At 37.0% G+C, this 15,673-nt stretch overlaps 3 protein-coding genes and 1 pseudogene across 5 annotated transcripts; 1 reads left to right on the top strand and 3 right to left on the bottom strand.

The window, feature by feature from the left end:
* Positions 1 to 1,605: 1,605 nt before the first annotated feature.
* On the bottom strand, positions 1,606 to 3,511 carry LOC148916173 (serine/threonine-protein kinase ZRK1-like). Of its 3 annotated transcripts, none has more exons than XM_089055395.1 (2): positions 3,344 to 3,511; positions 1,606 to 3,050 (listed from the first exon to the last, which is right to left on the bottom strand). In XM_089055395.1, the coding sequence occupies exons 1-2, from the start codon at positions 3,358 to 3,360 to the stop codon at positions 2,030 to 2,032; spliced, it is 1,038 nt and encodes a 345-aa protein (XP_088911521.1). In that variant the 5' UTR covers positions 3,361 to 3,511; the 3' UTR covers positions 1,606 to 2,029. The 3 variants fall into 3 exon arrangements, with proteins under 3 accessions (XP_088911521.1, XP_088911524.1, XP_088911523.1); XM_089055398.1 differs by having other exon boundaries at positions 1,606 to 2,891; XM_089055397.1 differs by having other exon boundaries at positions 1,606 to 3,022; positions 3,344 to 3,487.
* A 533-nt stretch (positions 3,512 to 4,044) lies between these two features.
* On the bottom strand, positions 4,045 to 4,813 carry LOC103335048 (uncharacterized). The gene has a single exon (XM_008238041.3). It carries the CDS (start codon positions 4,778 to 4,780, stop codon positions 4,298 to 4,300), a length of 483 nt encoding a protein of 160 aa, XP_008236263.2. The 5' UTR covers positions 4,781 to 4,813; the 3' UTR covers positions 4,045 to 4,297.
* A 619-nt stretch (positions 4,814 to 5,432) lies between these two features.
* LOC148916172 (IQ domain-containing protein IQM1-like) lies at positions 5,433 to 9,868 on the top strand (annotated as a pseudogene).
* Positions 9,869 to 12,613: 2,745 nt separating this feature from the next.
* LOC103335047 (phytosulfokines-like) lies at positions 12,614 to 13,206 on the bottom strand. Its single transcript, XM_008238040.3, has 2 exons — positions 13,024 to 13,206; positions 12,614 to 12,890 (listed from the first exon to the last, which is right to left on the bottom strand). Exons 1-2 carry the CDS (start codon positions 13,144 to 13,146, stop codon positions 12,759 to 12,761), a joined length of 255 nt encoding a protein of 84 aa, XP_008236262.2. The 5' UTR covers positions 13,147 to 13,206; the 3' UTR covers positions 12,614 to 12,758.
* Positions 13,207 to 15,673: the final 2,467 nt, after the last annotated feature.

The following is a 15,673-nucleotide window of genomic DNA, read 5'->3' as shown; positions in this document are numbered from 1 at the left end:
GAAACTGCAACACAGTTGTTGCAGCGAATGACGACACTTGCACAAGAATTTTTTCACGCGAACAATAGCTCTCCTATAAGTCATGGTTGTCAGGCTAGCTTTCCAGTTCCTTTGCACGTCTGGAGGCCTCCAGCAGCAGGGATTTACAAAAAAAACGTAGATGGAGCACTCAAAACAGGAGACTTTGTTCGTGGGGTTAGGGTGGTTGTCAGAAACGAGAAGGGGGAGTTTATGGCCGCATGTGGCGACTCCAAGGCAGTTATGAGGCTAGGCAGACGGAGTTTATGGCTGCAATAGAGGGACTGTGTTTTGCTATTGATATGGGATTTACTGATGCTATTCTAGAAATGGACGCACAAGTTTGCATTCAGAGTATTCTTTCGACAGAGGAGTGCAATAGAGTAGATGGTCTAATGATTGAGGAGGTGAAATCTCTACTTAATAATTTTAGAGCTGTTGGATGTCAATGGACTCCACGATGTGGTAATAAAGTGGCCCACGCTTTGGCTCAGTTTGCAATTCATTGTAATGAATTTGTCACCTGGATTGAGGATGCACCAATATAGTTGCTCCCTGTGCTTGAAGCTAATGTACTTTCTTTGAAATGTTGAATGAAATTTTGTTACTAAAAAAAAAAAAGCAAACTTTCAATTTAGAAATTCATTCCATTGGTATGTACTATGTAGTTATCTTTGGTCATAAAAAACAATAGAGATATGCGCATTCTTTTGTATATCTAATTTTTTGGTTTTTTTTTTTTTTTTTTTTTCCTTTCACGAAGGGAGAAGCCATGAATCGGGAAATTTAGATAAGGAAATCAAGGTATTTGAATCAGATCAACTTACTCCCCAAGTTGATCCCATTCCTGGTTTTGAGAGGGTATTCGAGTATAGATTTTAAGGTGGAAGTTGATCCCTTTCTTGGTTTTGAGAGGGTATCCACATAAATTTTTTTATTCCTTAAGTATTAGTGGATGTGGGGCAAGTTAGGAATTGGAATCATTCCAATAACCATGTGTTAGTAAACATTGAAGAAACATGAACTGGAATCATTCTAATACCCATTCTTAAGCTTATATCAAACCAACAATAATTTACCCCAAATTTTTACAATAGTATAAGGTGCACGCATAAACCTTCGGTTTTGGTTTGTTGCAAGCCGTGTGTAAGTCCTAGGCGCACCTCAATTTTTGGTTATTGTCGAAAATTTGCGAAAAATAAAAATACATAATTGCTATTTTCTAAAAAGAGATGGAATTAATTTGTGTTAATTTTGATCAATAAAGTTTTAAATTTTTCTGATTTGCATTATAATTTTTTTAGTTACCGGATCACTGACCACCTGGCAAGTGTCGATTGTGGTAACGTGAGAAAACAAGTGAAATTAAAATAAGGGACATGGCATGACACAAATTTTGTGTGAAGCCAAATTAAATTATGTAGCTATAGCTTGTTACCCAAAAAAATTTACGTAGCCATCTGCGATACTGCCAAATTAACTGATTTATATAAGCACAACTGCACTGCACAAGCTGAACGCCGGGCGCTGTAGGCAGTTGAACGTTGACTGTATTAAACAATGTTTCTCTAAAGAATGACCAATCAATTGATGCCACATATGTGGAGCGAGAAGAAAAATATGAATTCAAGATAGCAAGAAGCAGGCCAAACATATATATGGATGTGGATGGTTGGCCATTAATGGCTACAACAAACAAGCTCATGTCCAGTGGTGATCGCATAAACCACATGCATCATATTCATATACGTAGCACTCAATCCATTCATACCTTTCATTATTTTTCAACCAATATGACGGAAATGGGGTAGAGTAGAAACCATCCGTGTGTGATTAAAATTTAAATGACTCTTCATGATAATGATCGATTGAGTCAAGCCACCATTAAAAATTTTCAACCAATATTGGAGACGTACATGCAGCAGATGCTTGTTATGTCAATTAGATATGACGGTGTGCAAGGACGGAACTATGAATTTTTCAATGGGTGGGAAGCGAATAAATTAGCTAGCTATGGAAACATAGACTTCTCAATTCGCATGAGTTCCTTCGCCACATCGATCATATCTGGCCGTAATTCACTTCTGTATCGGGTGCATAACAATGCCAGTGCTGTGAAATCATGTAAGTCTTGTCGTGCTTTCTCATCTTCCCCTACCTCCTCAAAGATTTTAGGATCCACAGTTTCCTGAATTTGACCATCACTGGCACTAGCATATGGAATATTTTGTTCGTCTCCTGGGAGATAAAATTTCAGAGCTTCTCTTTGTCCCGTCAAGAATACAAGTAAAAGCATTCCCAAGCCATAAACATCAGTTTTCTCTGAAATGTGGAAATACATCCGGTAGGCAGGGTCCAAGTACCCCAGTGTCCCTCGCACAGTTGTAACATCCCGAGGAATGGTTACAGATAATGAGAAGTTGCTGAGTTTTGGAACAAAGTCATGGTCCAAGAAAATACAGCTCGGTGTTAGACTCCTATGGATGATGGTTCTGGGAAATGCAGTATGGAGATATGTGAGCACATTAGCAAGCTGCTTTGCAATACGCAGTCTAGTTTTCCATGGTAACAAGGATTGATCGTTAGGCCCCAAACCTCCTCGACTGTTGAGAACTCCTTTTGCTGCATTTTCATGCACCAGAGCTGGTACAGGGAACTCTAAGCAACAACCCAAGAGTTTCAAAACATTATTATGGTTGCTCACCTGCATTGAAATGATAATGTCACAAATAGCAAGGGACCTAGCTTCATCCTCATAATTCTCCCACATGAACTTCTTAACGACAATTGACCGGCCATCTAGAAAACCCCTGAACATTTGGTAATTTCTACCACCATCTATCATACAAGAAGGATCGAAGTTGTTGGTTGCCCTGATAAGCTCATCAGCAGAGTAAGTGCGAATAGGATTAGTAAATTTGGCACCACAAGAAGCAATGAGATTCTCTAATAACATGCTTCCATTCTTCAAGAATGATGATCCATTATCAGTATCTCTTTCCACCTTTCTCAAACACGGAAGCAATGAGAGCCTGATATAAGTGTCAACTTAGATAGTTTAAAAAAAAAAAATCAAAATAAAAAAGGAACACAAACACATTAGAATGAAAATAGACTGATGAAATGGAAAGTCAATTTTCCCAGGCAAGAAATTAAGAGCACCCTTCATCTTGCTTTTATACACCAAGTATCAATGTATCATCATCACCAAGAAAGAATAAAACTAAAGGAATATCTCAAATCAGGTATGAATTGAAGAAAGCTATATGTAAAGATTGAAACCACCAAACCTAAAAAAACAAAGAAGATTGAAAACATAACTTACAAGAATTGGCATGACATTCTCACTTCTTTCTGGGTAGAACCTGAGCCCCTTAAAAGTGGTAATTCAGATCAAGTATTGGGATGACAGCAAGCTTGCACTTGAGGAGGAGCAGATCTTTGAAGTTTATTGATGTACTATATAACCCTCATTCATTGACCCATGAACTACGGCAACTGCAGGCCATCCAACCGAAGTTGCGTCTAAAGAAATGACTCATTATTTATATACAAATTTATTTATATTCATTAAAAAAAATAATCGCCCTTTCGTAGTCATTTCCTTTCATTTTCTGTTTCCCTTCCTCCCCCAAAACCCCAATTGCGTATTTTCGTTCTACTTCTATTTTTAAGTAGTGTAATACAGAGAGCTTAAAACAGAGAATGAAAATAAAAAGATGACATGGAAATAATTATACATCCTTGCTATATATAATTTGAATACGCCATGTTGAATATACGCTCACATGAGAGATATAGTCTGTAAGCTTTAATATTTGCTACAAATTAACAGAAAAAAGAGATATAGTCCATTAACCCCACTTAAACTTCTCCTCCACTGGCTTCCTCATTTCCCCAACTGCTTTTCACATCAACCATATCTGCCCTCACTCACTCCTACCAAATGGATGTTACAAATGATAACAGAACATTACAAATTTTCTTTTGGGAACTATGAATTACAGAGGAAGCTTAGATAGTGGGTTGAATATTCAAATATAGAGAGCTTAACATTAACAGTTCAACAGTGACAGAGTCAATTGAGCAAAGTGTAGCTCACATTCATTTTGTGCCTGTTACAAGCCTACTAATTACATGCCAAGGTACAAGTTTTCCCTTTCCATGATCAAACAAAACCATGAAGGACAATCACTTAAAAAGCACTATTTCCCATTGGCACTACCCAAAATACAAGTCACTTAGAACCTTGTGACATAATCACAAACACCTACCAAAATTAATCGTCTTCTTCATCACCAGATTCACCATCACTATCATTGTTCTCAAAAAGATTACCATCACCTTCATACCCACCTCCCAAATCACAAACCCTAATCCACACATCCTCAGGAACCGGCACAACCGACAGCCTCGGCTGCCTAAACAGAGCAAAACTTTTGAGCCCCTTCTCCCCCTTCATCTCCTTTAAGTCCACTGGCCTCCTCATCTCCCCAACCGCCTTCACATCCACCATCCCATCACCGCCGCCGTCCGAATACCATTCCCGAACAACAGTCACAACGCCGACTACACGGCGGGCCTTGGCGCCGGAGTGATAGAAGAAGCAGAGGTCACCGAGTTTCATGGACTTGAGGTGCTTCTGGGCTTGCTTATTTTTGACGCCATCCCACTTAGTTACGCCTCCGTTGGCTGCTTGGTCCTCCCACGACCACTCTCCTGGCTCTGTCTTCAGAAGCCAATACTGTTTCTCTTCACTCATTGATGGAAATTCTCTTCTCTGCTTCTTTTTTCCTTTTTGGGTCAATGGCTCTTCCTTAAAAAAAAATTAGGGAGAAAGGTATTGCGGGCTGCTATACTTTTTCTTTTCCAAAAATTATTAAAAAATTCCGAGTATTGCCGGTCAGTTTACTATTTCTTTTTAAAAAAATAGAAAAACCAGGTATCGCCGCTCGGCTATAGTATTTCTGTTCAAAAAATTAGGAAAAACACAGTATAGCCGGTCGGCTATACTAAAATTGAGGGGAACGGCTGCACTGTTTTAATTTTAAAACAATTTGAAAAATTCCTGATATAGCCGCGCGGCTATACTATTTTTAAACAATAACCCAGTATAGCCGGACGGCTATACTATTTCTTTACTAAAAATTAAAATACCGAGGATAGCCGCTCGGCTATATTATTTCTTTTTAAAAAAATAGGAAAAAGGGTTGAGCCGGTCGGCTGTACTATTTCTTTTTAATCTTCTTGAGCATCTTATGAAATTAACGTTTGATTACCTTAATTTATGTCTCTGATGTTCATGATGCAATGTGGTCCATTATTCTTGATGGGTTGTAGTTGTTAAGTGTTAATGTAGTTAATTTCCATGATATTAGTCAGTCTGAACAGAGCTGTGTAGTGCTGCGGACACTATGACCTTCATAAATTTGAACTCCACAGAACCAAAACTTGAAGCATCTGGGACAAATGAGCCTGCAGATAGTGAGTTGGATGCTGAGGCAACTACGATTCAGAAATTCCATAGAAGTTACAGCAAAATACGAGGCCTTGCAGATTGTGCTGTTGTGGCTGACGAGCTATGGTTTGTACCTTAAGACTGTTACATTCTTTGCTGTACAGCTAGCCTTCGTTCATCATATTTGTGTAATTGGTCCTTTTAACTTTGAGAAACATAAAGCCGCTTTGCCATGGTTGGCAAGAGCTAGGACAAGGGCTGCTGCCAGTACTTTGGTGATAGGAATCAGACTAGAGAAGGGTTTTTCCAAGGACCAGAAGGCTCAGAAACTAGCCCTGTGGTACTGGCTTGAAGCTGTGCGTTTATATACTTCTAAATTCTGTTTATAGCTCTCTCCTTTGTGCTTTTGTGTTCTTCATCTTCATCCAATGGATGAAAGTAACAGCATTGTACTTTAACTAGAATAGCAAACATGCATTCGTTTTATAGAGTTCCATGTAAATTCAATGAGAAACTGAAAACCAATGAAGTTGCCAATCTTTTCGCAGATTGATCCACGACATCGGTATGGGCTCAATTTGCTATTCTACTACACTGTCTGCTCACATCGCAAGGATGCCCAACCTTTCTTCTACTGGTAAACGTGCAAATCCTTTTTTTAATATATACTATTTGTATTCAATAATATGTGAGAATTGTGTATAATACGTGTGTGTATTATTGAAAAGTTTGTAAAAATACGTGCATTATGCATGAAAAATACGTGCTATACTATTTCTTTTGAAAAAATTAGGGAAAACCAAGTGTAGCCGAGCGGCTGTCCTATTTATTTTTAAAAAAATTAAGAAGAAAGGTGTATAGCCGGGCGGCTATGCCTTTTTTATAAGTGAAAAAAAAAACGAAAAATTCCTAGATTAGAAAAACCTCCTATACCCGTGCGGCTAAACTATTTCTTTTCAAAAAATTAGTTAAAAACCCGCGTATCGCCGGGCGGCTATATTATTTATTTTTGGAAAATAACCGAGAAAAGGGTATCGCTGGGCGGCTATATTATTTCTTTTAAAAAAAAAAATAACGAGTATAGCCGCACGGCTAAACTAGTTCTTCTAAAAAATTAGGAAAACCTAGTATAGCCGTGCGGCTATACTATTTCTGTACAAAAAATTAGTTAAAACCGCGTATAGCCGCACAGCTATACTAGTTCATTTAAAAAACTACGCTTTTCATAACATTAGAAAAAAAATTCCTCGTATAACCGCATGGCTATACAATTTCTTCTTAAAAAAATTAAGAAAAAAGACCCTCCTGGTGGCATTAGTTTATATTTTGTATATATTAATTTCGTATAACCGCGCGGCTATAAAAATAAAATATGTTCATGTTTTATTCTGCAAACTTTTGGCAAATAAAAAATTAAAATTTCGGTTATTATATAATATTTTGATATAATATATTTAAATTTTTAAATATATTATTTGTAATCAATAATGTGTGCATAATACTTGAATTTTGTGTCTATTATTGAAAAGTTTGTAAAAATATGTGCTAATAGGAAAAACCGAGTATAGCCGACCGGCTATACTATTTCTTTTGAAAAAATTAGGAAAAACCGAGTATAGCCGACCGGCTATACGATTTCCTTTTTAAAAAAAAAATTAGGGAGAAAGGAGTATTGCCGGGCGGCTATACTTTTCCTTTTAAAACATTAGGAAAATTCCGAGTATAGCCGGCCGGCTATACGATTTCTTTAAAAAATAGAAAAGGGTTATAGCCGGCGGCTATACTGTTTTTAATAAAAAATAGGAAAAATTCCTGGTATAGCCGCACGGCGATACGATTTAAAAAATTTTAAAAACCCAGTATAGCCGTTCGGCTATACAATTTCTTTTCTAAAAATTAAGAAAACCCAAGTATAGCCGATCGGCGATACTGTTTCTTTTCTAAAAAGTAGGATAAACCGAGGATAGCCGAACGGCGATACTATTTCTTCTAAAAAAATTAGAAAAAGAAGTAGAGCCGGTCGGCTGTACTATTTCTTTTTAATCTTCTTGAGCATCGTATGAAATTAACATTTGATTACCTTGATTTATGTCTCTGATGTTCATGATGCAATGTGGTCCATTATTCTTGATGGGTTGTAGTTGTTAAGTGTTGATATTAGTCAGTTTGAATGCGGACACTACGACCTTCATAAATTTGAACTCCACAGAACTAAAACTTGAAGCATATGGGACAAACGAGCCTGCAGTTAGTTAGTGGGATGCTGCGGCAACTACGATTCAGAAATTCTATATAGGAGTTACAGCACTAGACGAGGCCTTGCAGATTGTGCTGTTGTGGCGGACGAACTATGATTTGTACCTTAAGTCTATGTTACATTCTTTGCTGTACAACTAGCCTTTGTTCATCACATATGAGTAATTGTTTTAGGTGGTTGGACTTCGCAGCTTTGAAAGGAGGCTCAAAGTCCTTTAACGTTGAGAAACATAAAGCTGCTTTGCCGGTTGGCACGGGCTAGGACAAGGGCTGCTGCCGGTACTTTGGTGATAGGAATCAGACTGACAAATTAACAGCGAAGTCCTTTTTATCTGCAAGCACGAAAGGGTTTTTCTAAGGACCAGAAGGCTCAGAAACTAGCCCTGCAGTACTGGCTTGAAGCTGTGAGTTTATGTACTTCTAAATTCTTGTTCAATTCTGTTTATAGCTCTCTCCTTTGTGTTTTTGTGTTTCTTCATCTTCACCCAATGGATGAAAGTAACAACATTGTACTTTAACTAGAACTGGCAAAATGCATTCATTGTATAGAGTTCCATATCGCAAACACCGTCGGGTTAATTTAACAAGAAACTGAAAATCAATGAACTTACCAATCTCTTCTCAGATTGATCTAAAATTAATATAGAGCTGTGAGGGGAAGAACTAATGCATAATGTATTTGCTGATGTTCCTTCACTTTCCATTTCAGAAAGACCTGGAGGGATATGAAGTGACTGTAGAGAACGGAAAGCTTGTTCACAAGACAATCGGGGATGCTTGTTGACACAGTAAAAGGCTCTAAGTGGATGTTTGTGCTCAGCGCACCAACGGCTTTATGTGTGGGGAAGAAAAGGAAAGGTGCTTTTCATGACTCAAGTTTTCTATCTGGAGGGGCCTGCAGTTACAACTGGAAGACTAGTTGCCCACAATGGGGTTTTAAGGTACATTATGCATATGCATTAGTTTTCTCAAATGCTAGAATATAATTCTTTTGCAGTTCCAGTTTTGAGCTAAAATCTCCTAAACTTTTAATTGTTCAGGTATATGGCCATATAGTGGTTACTATCTCGCAACTGAAGACAATTTCAAGGAATTCATTAGCTTCCTGCAGGAGCACCAGTAGACCTAACCCATGTCGAGGTAGTTACATTCAGCTCTGGCCTTCATTTTGCACTTTAACTATGCACACAAGTAGAAAGAAAAAAAGAAGCTAAATTTGACTTCTCTATATGTGGTCTTTTACAGATGTTTGCAACAGATGATGAGACCGCGTCAATCCAAATTCCTGACAAGTTGTGCTTAGAGCCAGAGATGAATAAGAGCATAGAGTCCAATGGAGAAGCACCTATAATAAATGACCAGTCCAAGTGTTTGTCCTGCAAGTGGGCAACTGGGGTTGGTCCCCGTATTGGGTGGGTAAGGGAATACCCATCAGAGCTACGACTCCGAGCGCTTGAGCAAGTCCGCCTATCAGCAGGATCACAACCAAAGCCAATGGTCCGGGTCTCACCTAGGCTTAGCCCAAAGGTACCCTGTTTCCACTGCATTGATTTCTTGTTTTTGGGTTTTGGAATTATGTTGTAATTTTCTTTAAAGCGCGTCTGTCAATTGATCCTTGTCTGTTCTTTTTGTATTTTGTCTCACAAAGTTAACAAAAATCTGAAATCCATAAATTTGGAACAAGATTGTTGACTTTAACCGAATTAATTACTAGTTTCTTTTGTAGGCTACTTCGGTAGAGTGGGCCTTCTTACTCACCGGCCTCTGCCTAGAGATTTTGTCACTTGATTTTGACCAGGCTTCCTCCCCAAGTAAGCCCCAATATGCACTGTTTGGTATGATATTGGCTATTGCTGCTGTACTCATTTGCATCTGGGAGCTCATTTACAAGGGTAAAAAGGAAAGAGTTGTATTCAGGCATTGGGGACGGTTGTGGTGGTTCTATTATCCACATTCCCAGCATAGGCTTTTTGGTACTCTTCCGGACTTTTATGGATTAGTTGGGGGAATTTCCCAGTGCATTTGCTCGACTGTTCAATAAGTTTGCTTCCGTCACCTGCCATATTTCTTATATGCTTAGGTGCTAAAAGATTAAATGAGAATCGAAATGAGATCCGTGATGAACACGGAGATTGAACGAAGACTAATTGAGAGAGGAGACCAAATGAGGGGATGGTTGAACGTATATACCAGAGTAGACATTGGTATTTAAGTCATTTGGTGTTGCGAGTTTTAGATTTCAATTTTAGTTATGTGGCTGGCTGTTTCTGTTGTAGAAGACTGTAGTTTTGATGGATATATGCTGCTTTTCCTTCTATATGGACTGAAGTGATCTTGGCTTTGCTGATAAGTTTTGTCTGTAAAATATTCCTGAATGTTGAAACTTTGTTCTTTAATTAAATAGCATTCATTTTTCTGGACTGAAAGACAAAGAGAAGACCATAAATACTTTCTTCAAGTCCTCAATAGAATCTGTGGAGTGCTGTTGTGCTAAGCTCCACCCATGCCCCGCCAAGGTTAGGAGAAACACTTGTGTGCAACGGGAATAACACTATTTTGCTATCTTCTGCCAATTGCCACGAATGATAATTTTTATCCACTGACATAGTGTGATTGGCCGGACATAGAAAAACAGTGCTATTTTCGTTTCATTTCTGCAAGTAGCCTGTTTTGGGCCCCAGTTTAATTTCTTGGGATTTGTTAATTTTGATCAAAGTTATAGTTATAAACTTCTTGGTTTGCATTTGTTTTTTGTTTGTTTTTTTTTTTGGAGTTACCTGGGGATCACCTCTCACATACACCTGGCTAGTGTCAGTTGTGGCAACGTGTGAAAACAAGTGAAAATAGGGCACATGACATGACACAAATTTTGTCTGAAGCCAAATAAAATTATGTAGCTAGCTGTAGTTATTAGTTCTTTGATAGAAGCATCCTTGGGATACTGCCAAATGAACTGATTTATATAAGCACAGCTGCACAAGCTGAACGCCGGCCACAGCAGGCAGTTGAACGTTGACTAATAAATAATGCCTCTCGAAACAATGACCAATCAATTGATTTCATTGACCCTATAGGATATATCCATACATATATGTGGAGCGAGAAGAAAAATATGAAAGATAGCGAAACGCAGGGCCATGCATATAAATAAATGTATCTATGGATGGCTGGCCATTGATGGCTACAAAAGAGAAGTAGAAATGGCTCTCACCTAGTTGCTGCCGTCTAAACCACAAGTAGCCACATGCATCATATACGTAACACTCAATGCATTCATAACTTTCATTATTTTTCAACCATATGGAAATGAGATAGAGCAGAGGCCATTAGTGCGTGTGGGATTAAATGACTCTTAATGATGGATTGAGTCATCATGCCACCATTCACACTTTAGCTAATACTTGGAGACGTCTTGCAAATTACGGTTAGATCAGCTAGATGTGACAATGGGCATGGTCCATTGTGTCTGAGTTTGATGAATCACCATTTACATCGAGTGGTTCAGAGTAATTCAGAGTATCGCAAATAATAATTATTAACAGTATTTATAACATTCTCTTTCTAAGGAGAAATGAGACGTATGTATATGGACAAGCTAGTTACATTGTGAATCATCCGTAATGTAGTTCAATTTTAAGGATTTTCTTTATAATAAAAAATTCTATAATTACAAAAAGAACCAGTGTAATCAAAATCCATGAAAAATAAAATTCAGCTAAAACATAATGTTTAACCATTTGATTAATCACATTTTTGTTTCCGTTTTATCTAACAAACTATGTTTTTTTTTCTTCATACTTTTGATGACAAAAAAGCTTTCGATCTAGATAATGTTTTACAAAGATAATTTAAAATATAAACGGTCCAATCATTAAAATGTATTGTTACATAACCCTAAGAAAGATGCATGCATTTTTCTTACAATAAGGTCGATCTTAAACCTATAAAATATATGTTTTCTATAGATTGAGAATCTGAAGTCGGTCCAAATCTATGTACATAAAGAGAACTTTTGAAGTGGATTCAAGAAAGTATATGGCAGTACTTTGCACTTTTTATCAGGCAATGTGATGCCAAGTCACAACTTTTGCCCACCAAATCATATTAGGATGGGATCCACTTGGCACATTATAACACAGCATATAACGCTCCACTATGATAATTACCAATACCAAATATATTGCCATGCGTGTGTATATACATAAATATATATTATTCTCTTATTTCAATGTCCGCACGTTATTATTGTGCAGATATTATTGTAAATATTTAAGAAAGTAAATATATGTAATATAAAATACATGGTGCACGATAAGAACGTCCGGAAATAGGAGAATTTCTTCATATAGATTCATCTTAATTCCAATTATATTTCACCTAAATGAGTAGGCAAAGTAGAAGTAGCAGAACTAAAGTAGATATGGGGAAGCATGCACATACATGATGAAAGTCTTCTGAGAGGAACCTCATCATGATTAATCTTGTCAATGCCCTATGATCAACATACAACTAAAATACAAACCTTCGATTATGCGCGCATGCTACAAACCAATCTAGTAGCTCTCATCTCTAGATTGATTAATGGTCGAGAATATGATTATGTCCCCAAATTTAATTATGTGGATTAAGATATACTCCTTATACATGTACCCACAAACAAGTTTGGTTTGGCTATAACATATTTGGGAAGAAAGAATCATTAGTTTAGAATATATTACATGTGTCACGCTTACGGGTTACATTATCAACCTTTGGTAAAGATAAAATCTATGTGATGATCAGTAAATTAAGGGTTGTTTATTCTTAGTTTTAATTCTCGATCGTCAATATTTTGTAAGAATTATGTACAGAAAACAAAATGAACAAAGAATTGAAGAACTCTCCACAAAATTCATTCTATTATATATATATATATATATATATCATCTATACACTGGTCTGGTAGTACACAGAAAAACTTCCTAAAGTAGATGATCAGTACAGAAGAACTGCAAAATAAACAAATTGAAAGAAGAGAAAAAAGAAATTATGGGTTGTGCTTCTGTGTATAGATATAATCAATATGAGCCGCAAGCGTTCTTCTCATGAGGCACTCTTCTTCCCCAACTCCCTCACAGCTTTCCTCCACCATGGCCTTTTCTACTTCAACATCCTTCACCTGAAAAAAACAATAACATAAAGATAGCAAAAGATTAGCAAAAACCCAGAAATATTTCATCACAAAGTTACGAATTTAGTTATAATATGATTTGGGCTGAAATAGCTTAATTAGTTGATTAATTATTAATTACCTCATCTTGAGCTTTCATTGCATTGGCATCAGAAGCTGAAGGCAGCGGCCGAGCTGCGGAGCAGCTTAATGAGAGGAAGAGGATGAGGGCTATGAAGCAGAGGCTGGTGAGCTTGGAAGCCATGTTTTTGCTTTGCACTTTGCAGATTCTAAGACGATGAGCTTTTGTAGTTTGTGAGAATGGGACGCTGTGGAAAACTATACATATATAGGAAGCTGAAGGTCATCACAAGGGCAAATGTAGAATTTTAAAATGAATTGGATGATCGCTACAGCCCACTAGTCGTTGACCACTTTGATATCTAGAAGATTATTAGCCGCAATTTATTTAAGCGGATCAAATGTGGAATTGTATTTAAGTAAGTGGATTTTATGTCGTCTCAATTAAATTTTTATTCTTTCTTTCGTGATAACAGGACATTCGAATTTTAGACTTCTTCTTCTAACAAATTGAAGTGATTTATAGTATACACAATTTTGTATTGCAATTTTTTTTCCCGATCTCGTTAACCTTGCTTTGCTTCGCTTAATAGGCAGGGATGAAGATAGCACTCCCCAACTTTATTCCCCATTTAAGCTTTGTATGATTATATGGTGCGTTTTATGTGATTGTGCGTTACATATACTAAATTATAATTATAATTATAATTTATTTTATTAAGGAAAATAAAATAGTTATCATGGGCCCGATTTGATCCCTGTTCCATAGGGATGGGAATAGTAATTGCAAATTCAGACCCAATTCGCGTCGTTATCATCCCTAATTCATTATCTAAAAACTTTATTTTTTGTCCCCATACTAACCCAATAGCTATTTTTTAAAAAATTAAAAATTAAAAATTATATTGAGTAGACTAATAGCTAATTGTTTTTTCAAATTCTTTTGATTTCTTCAGTAATTTACGCATGGCTAACAAAAGAAGTAATTAATATTGTTAAATTTATTAAATCCCCATGTTCGTAATAGGCATGGCCAGGTTTAGTGCAAATATACCTAGTACGGTGCGGTCAGCTAAGCTTAGCTAAGTGATGCCGTGTTGGCGTAGCACCCTGCATGTGAACATACAAATATTCTCCGCGGGGTGTCACGGTTTAACATTCACGCGTTGACAAAATCTAAAAACACGCAACAATGCCTCTAGAATTTGGATCTTGTCTTGATTTAAACTAATTAAGAAATTATGCCATAATTGGATTAGTCCAAAATTAGCGTACCTGTCCCTCCAATGTCACCTGGATTCTGGAGGAAACTTCCCAGCTGACATTGTTTTGTCACCTCCTGAATGTTTAATTAAATGATTAAAAAGTCTTGAGAGTATTTATCCCACGTTGAAAAATTAAGAGACTTAGCCTGAGTTTATAAGGAGTTATGCTATTTCTACCATTGCCAATTGGTTTTGGAATGAAACCTCAACTTCCTTCATAGTATCAAAGTAAGGGGCTAATCACGTCACATAATATGTGTTGTCCACGTTTTAAGTTTGAAAATTCGTCACACGTGCAGGAGTGTTTAAAAATACACCCCCAATGTTCGGTTTTTAAAAGTCAACATCAACAAATCATAATTTGACACGTATTGATTGATTATCTTAAAAAGTGCAAGTCAAAATGTATGTGCACTATTATGATAACTCTCAGCATGCTCATTTGCTTATGGAATAGAACCCATGAGAAATTATGCGGGGGCCGCGGGGTGGGGGTGTTTAGTCAAATAAAAATTGTCTCCTTATAAAGTGTAGGCAATTTTTGTCAAATAAAAATGTAGACCATTCTTTTGGCATTAACTTTTAGTTGTTGGCTGTTGGTGGGGATTGGGGGTGGCTCGAAAATATAAAGAGAAAAGTAAAGAGTCCATAGGCATGACAATCGGTGGTAATGAAAGAAGCTTCTTTTTGTCATCTTTTCAAGCTTGCAGCAGCCTTTTAGCTTTAGGTGAATCTAAGCTGTTAGATCACTATCCAGACCTCAACATCTTCATGGCCTTTTTATTCTTTCAGAAGCATGGAGGTGAAAATTATAAAAAAATTTGTTTTTTTTGTTTAATACAATCGATATTAGGGGAAGGGGAGAATCGAACTTAAGACCTCATTTGCAGGAGTAATTGTTTTTAACCGCTTGAGCTACAAGACCCATGCGAAAATTATAATTTAATTCTGAGCTTGGTGGAAATCACTTTGAATTTTGCTGGCTCACAAAAGCTCACCAATATGGGAGTGAATTATGAACCGTCCTAGTAAACTAGTGCGGAAACCATAAGCATGAGGGCTACATAAGTAATGGTTTTACTAAAATCTTCCAAAAAAAGTCAAAAACAATGAATTAACATTGACTAGACTAATTTCTGATCCATTGTATGAAGAATTCGCTTCTAGTACATTGTTGAAATAAGTAGCAAAACTATCATGCAATGCATAGCATAATTGCATGGAACATGTTGCAGCTATCATTTTCCCAATTTGTATTCTTTGAAATCATGCTTGCTGCATCTTTGTGAGTAAAGCTAATATTAATAAGTTTTCTTTTGTCTCCTAGCTTTTTCCCCAGTCCAATGGATGAGTTACAAAACATACGAATATCCGTCGTATGTTTATCAGTCACTAGAAACATTTTTTTACCCTGAAGCACGTCGCTTCGAAAGCCGAAGAGAAGCC

The sequence above is a fragment of the Prunus mume genome, linkage group LG6 (assembly GCF_029339155.1).
Source record: "Prunus mume cultivar Tortuosa linkage group LG6, ASM2933915v1, whole genome shotgun sequence".
NCBI classification, from domain to species: domain Eukaryota; kingdom Viridiplantae; phylum Streptophyta; class Magnoliopsida; order Rosales; family Rosaceae; genus Prunus; species Prunus mume.
This window is presented reverse-complemented; position numbering and strand designations above follow the sequence as displayed.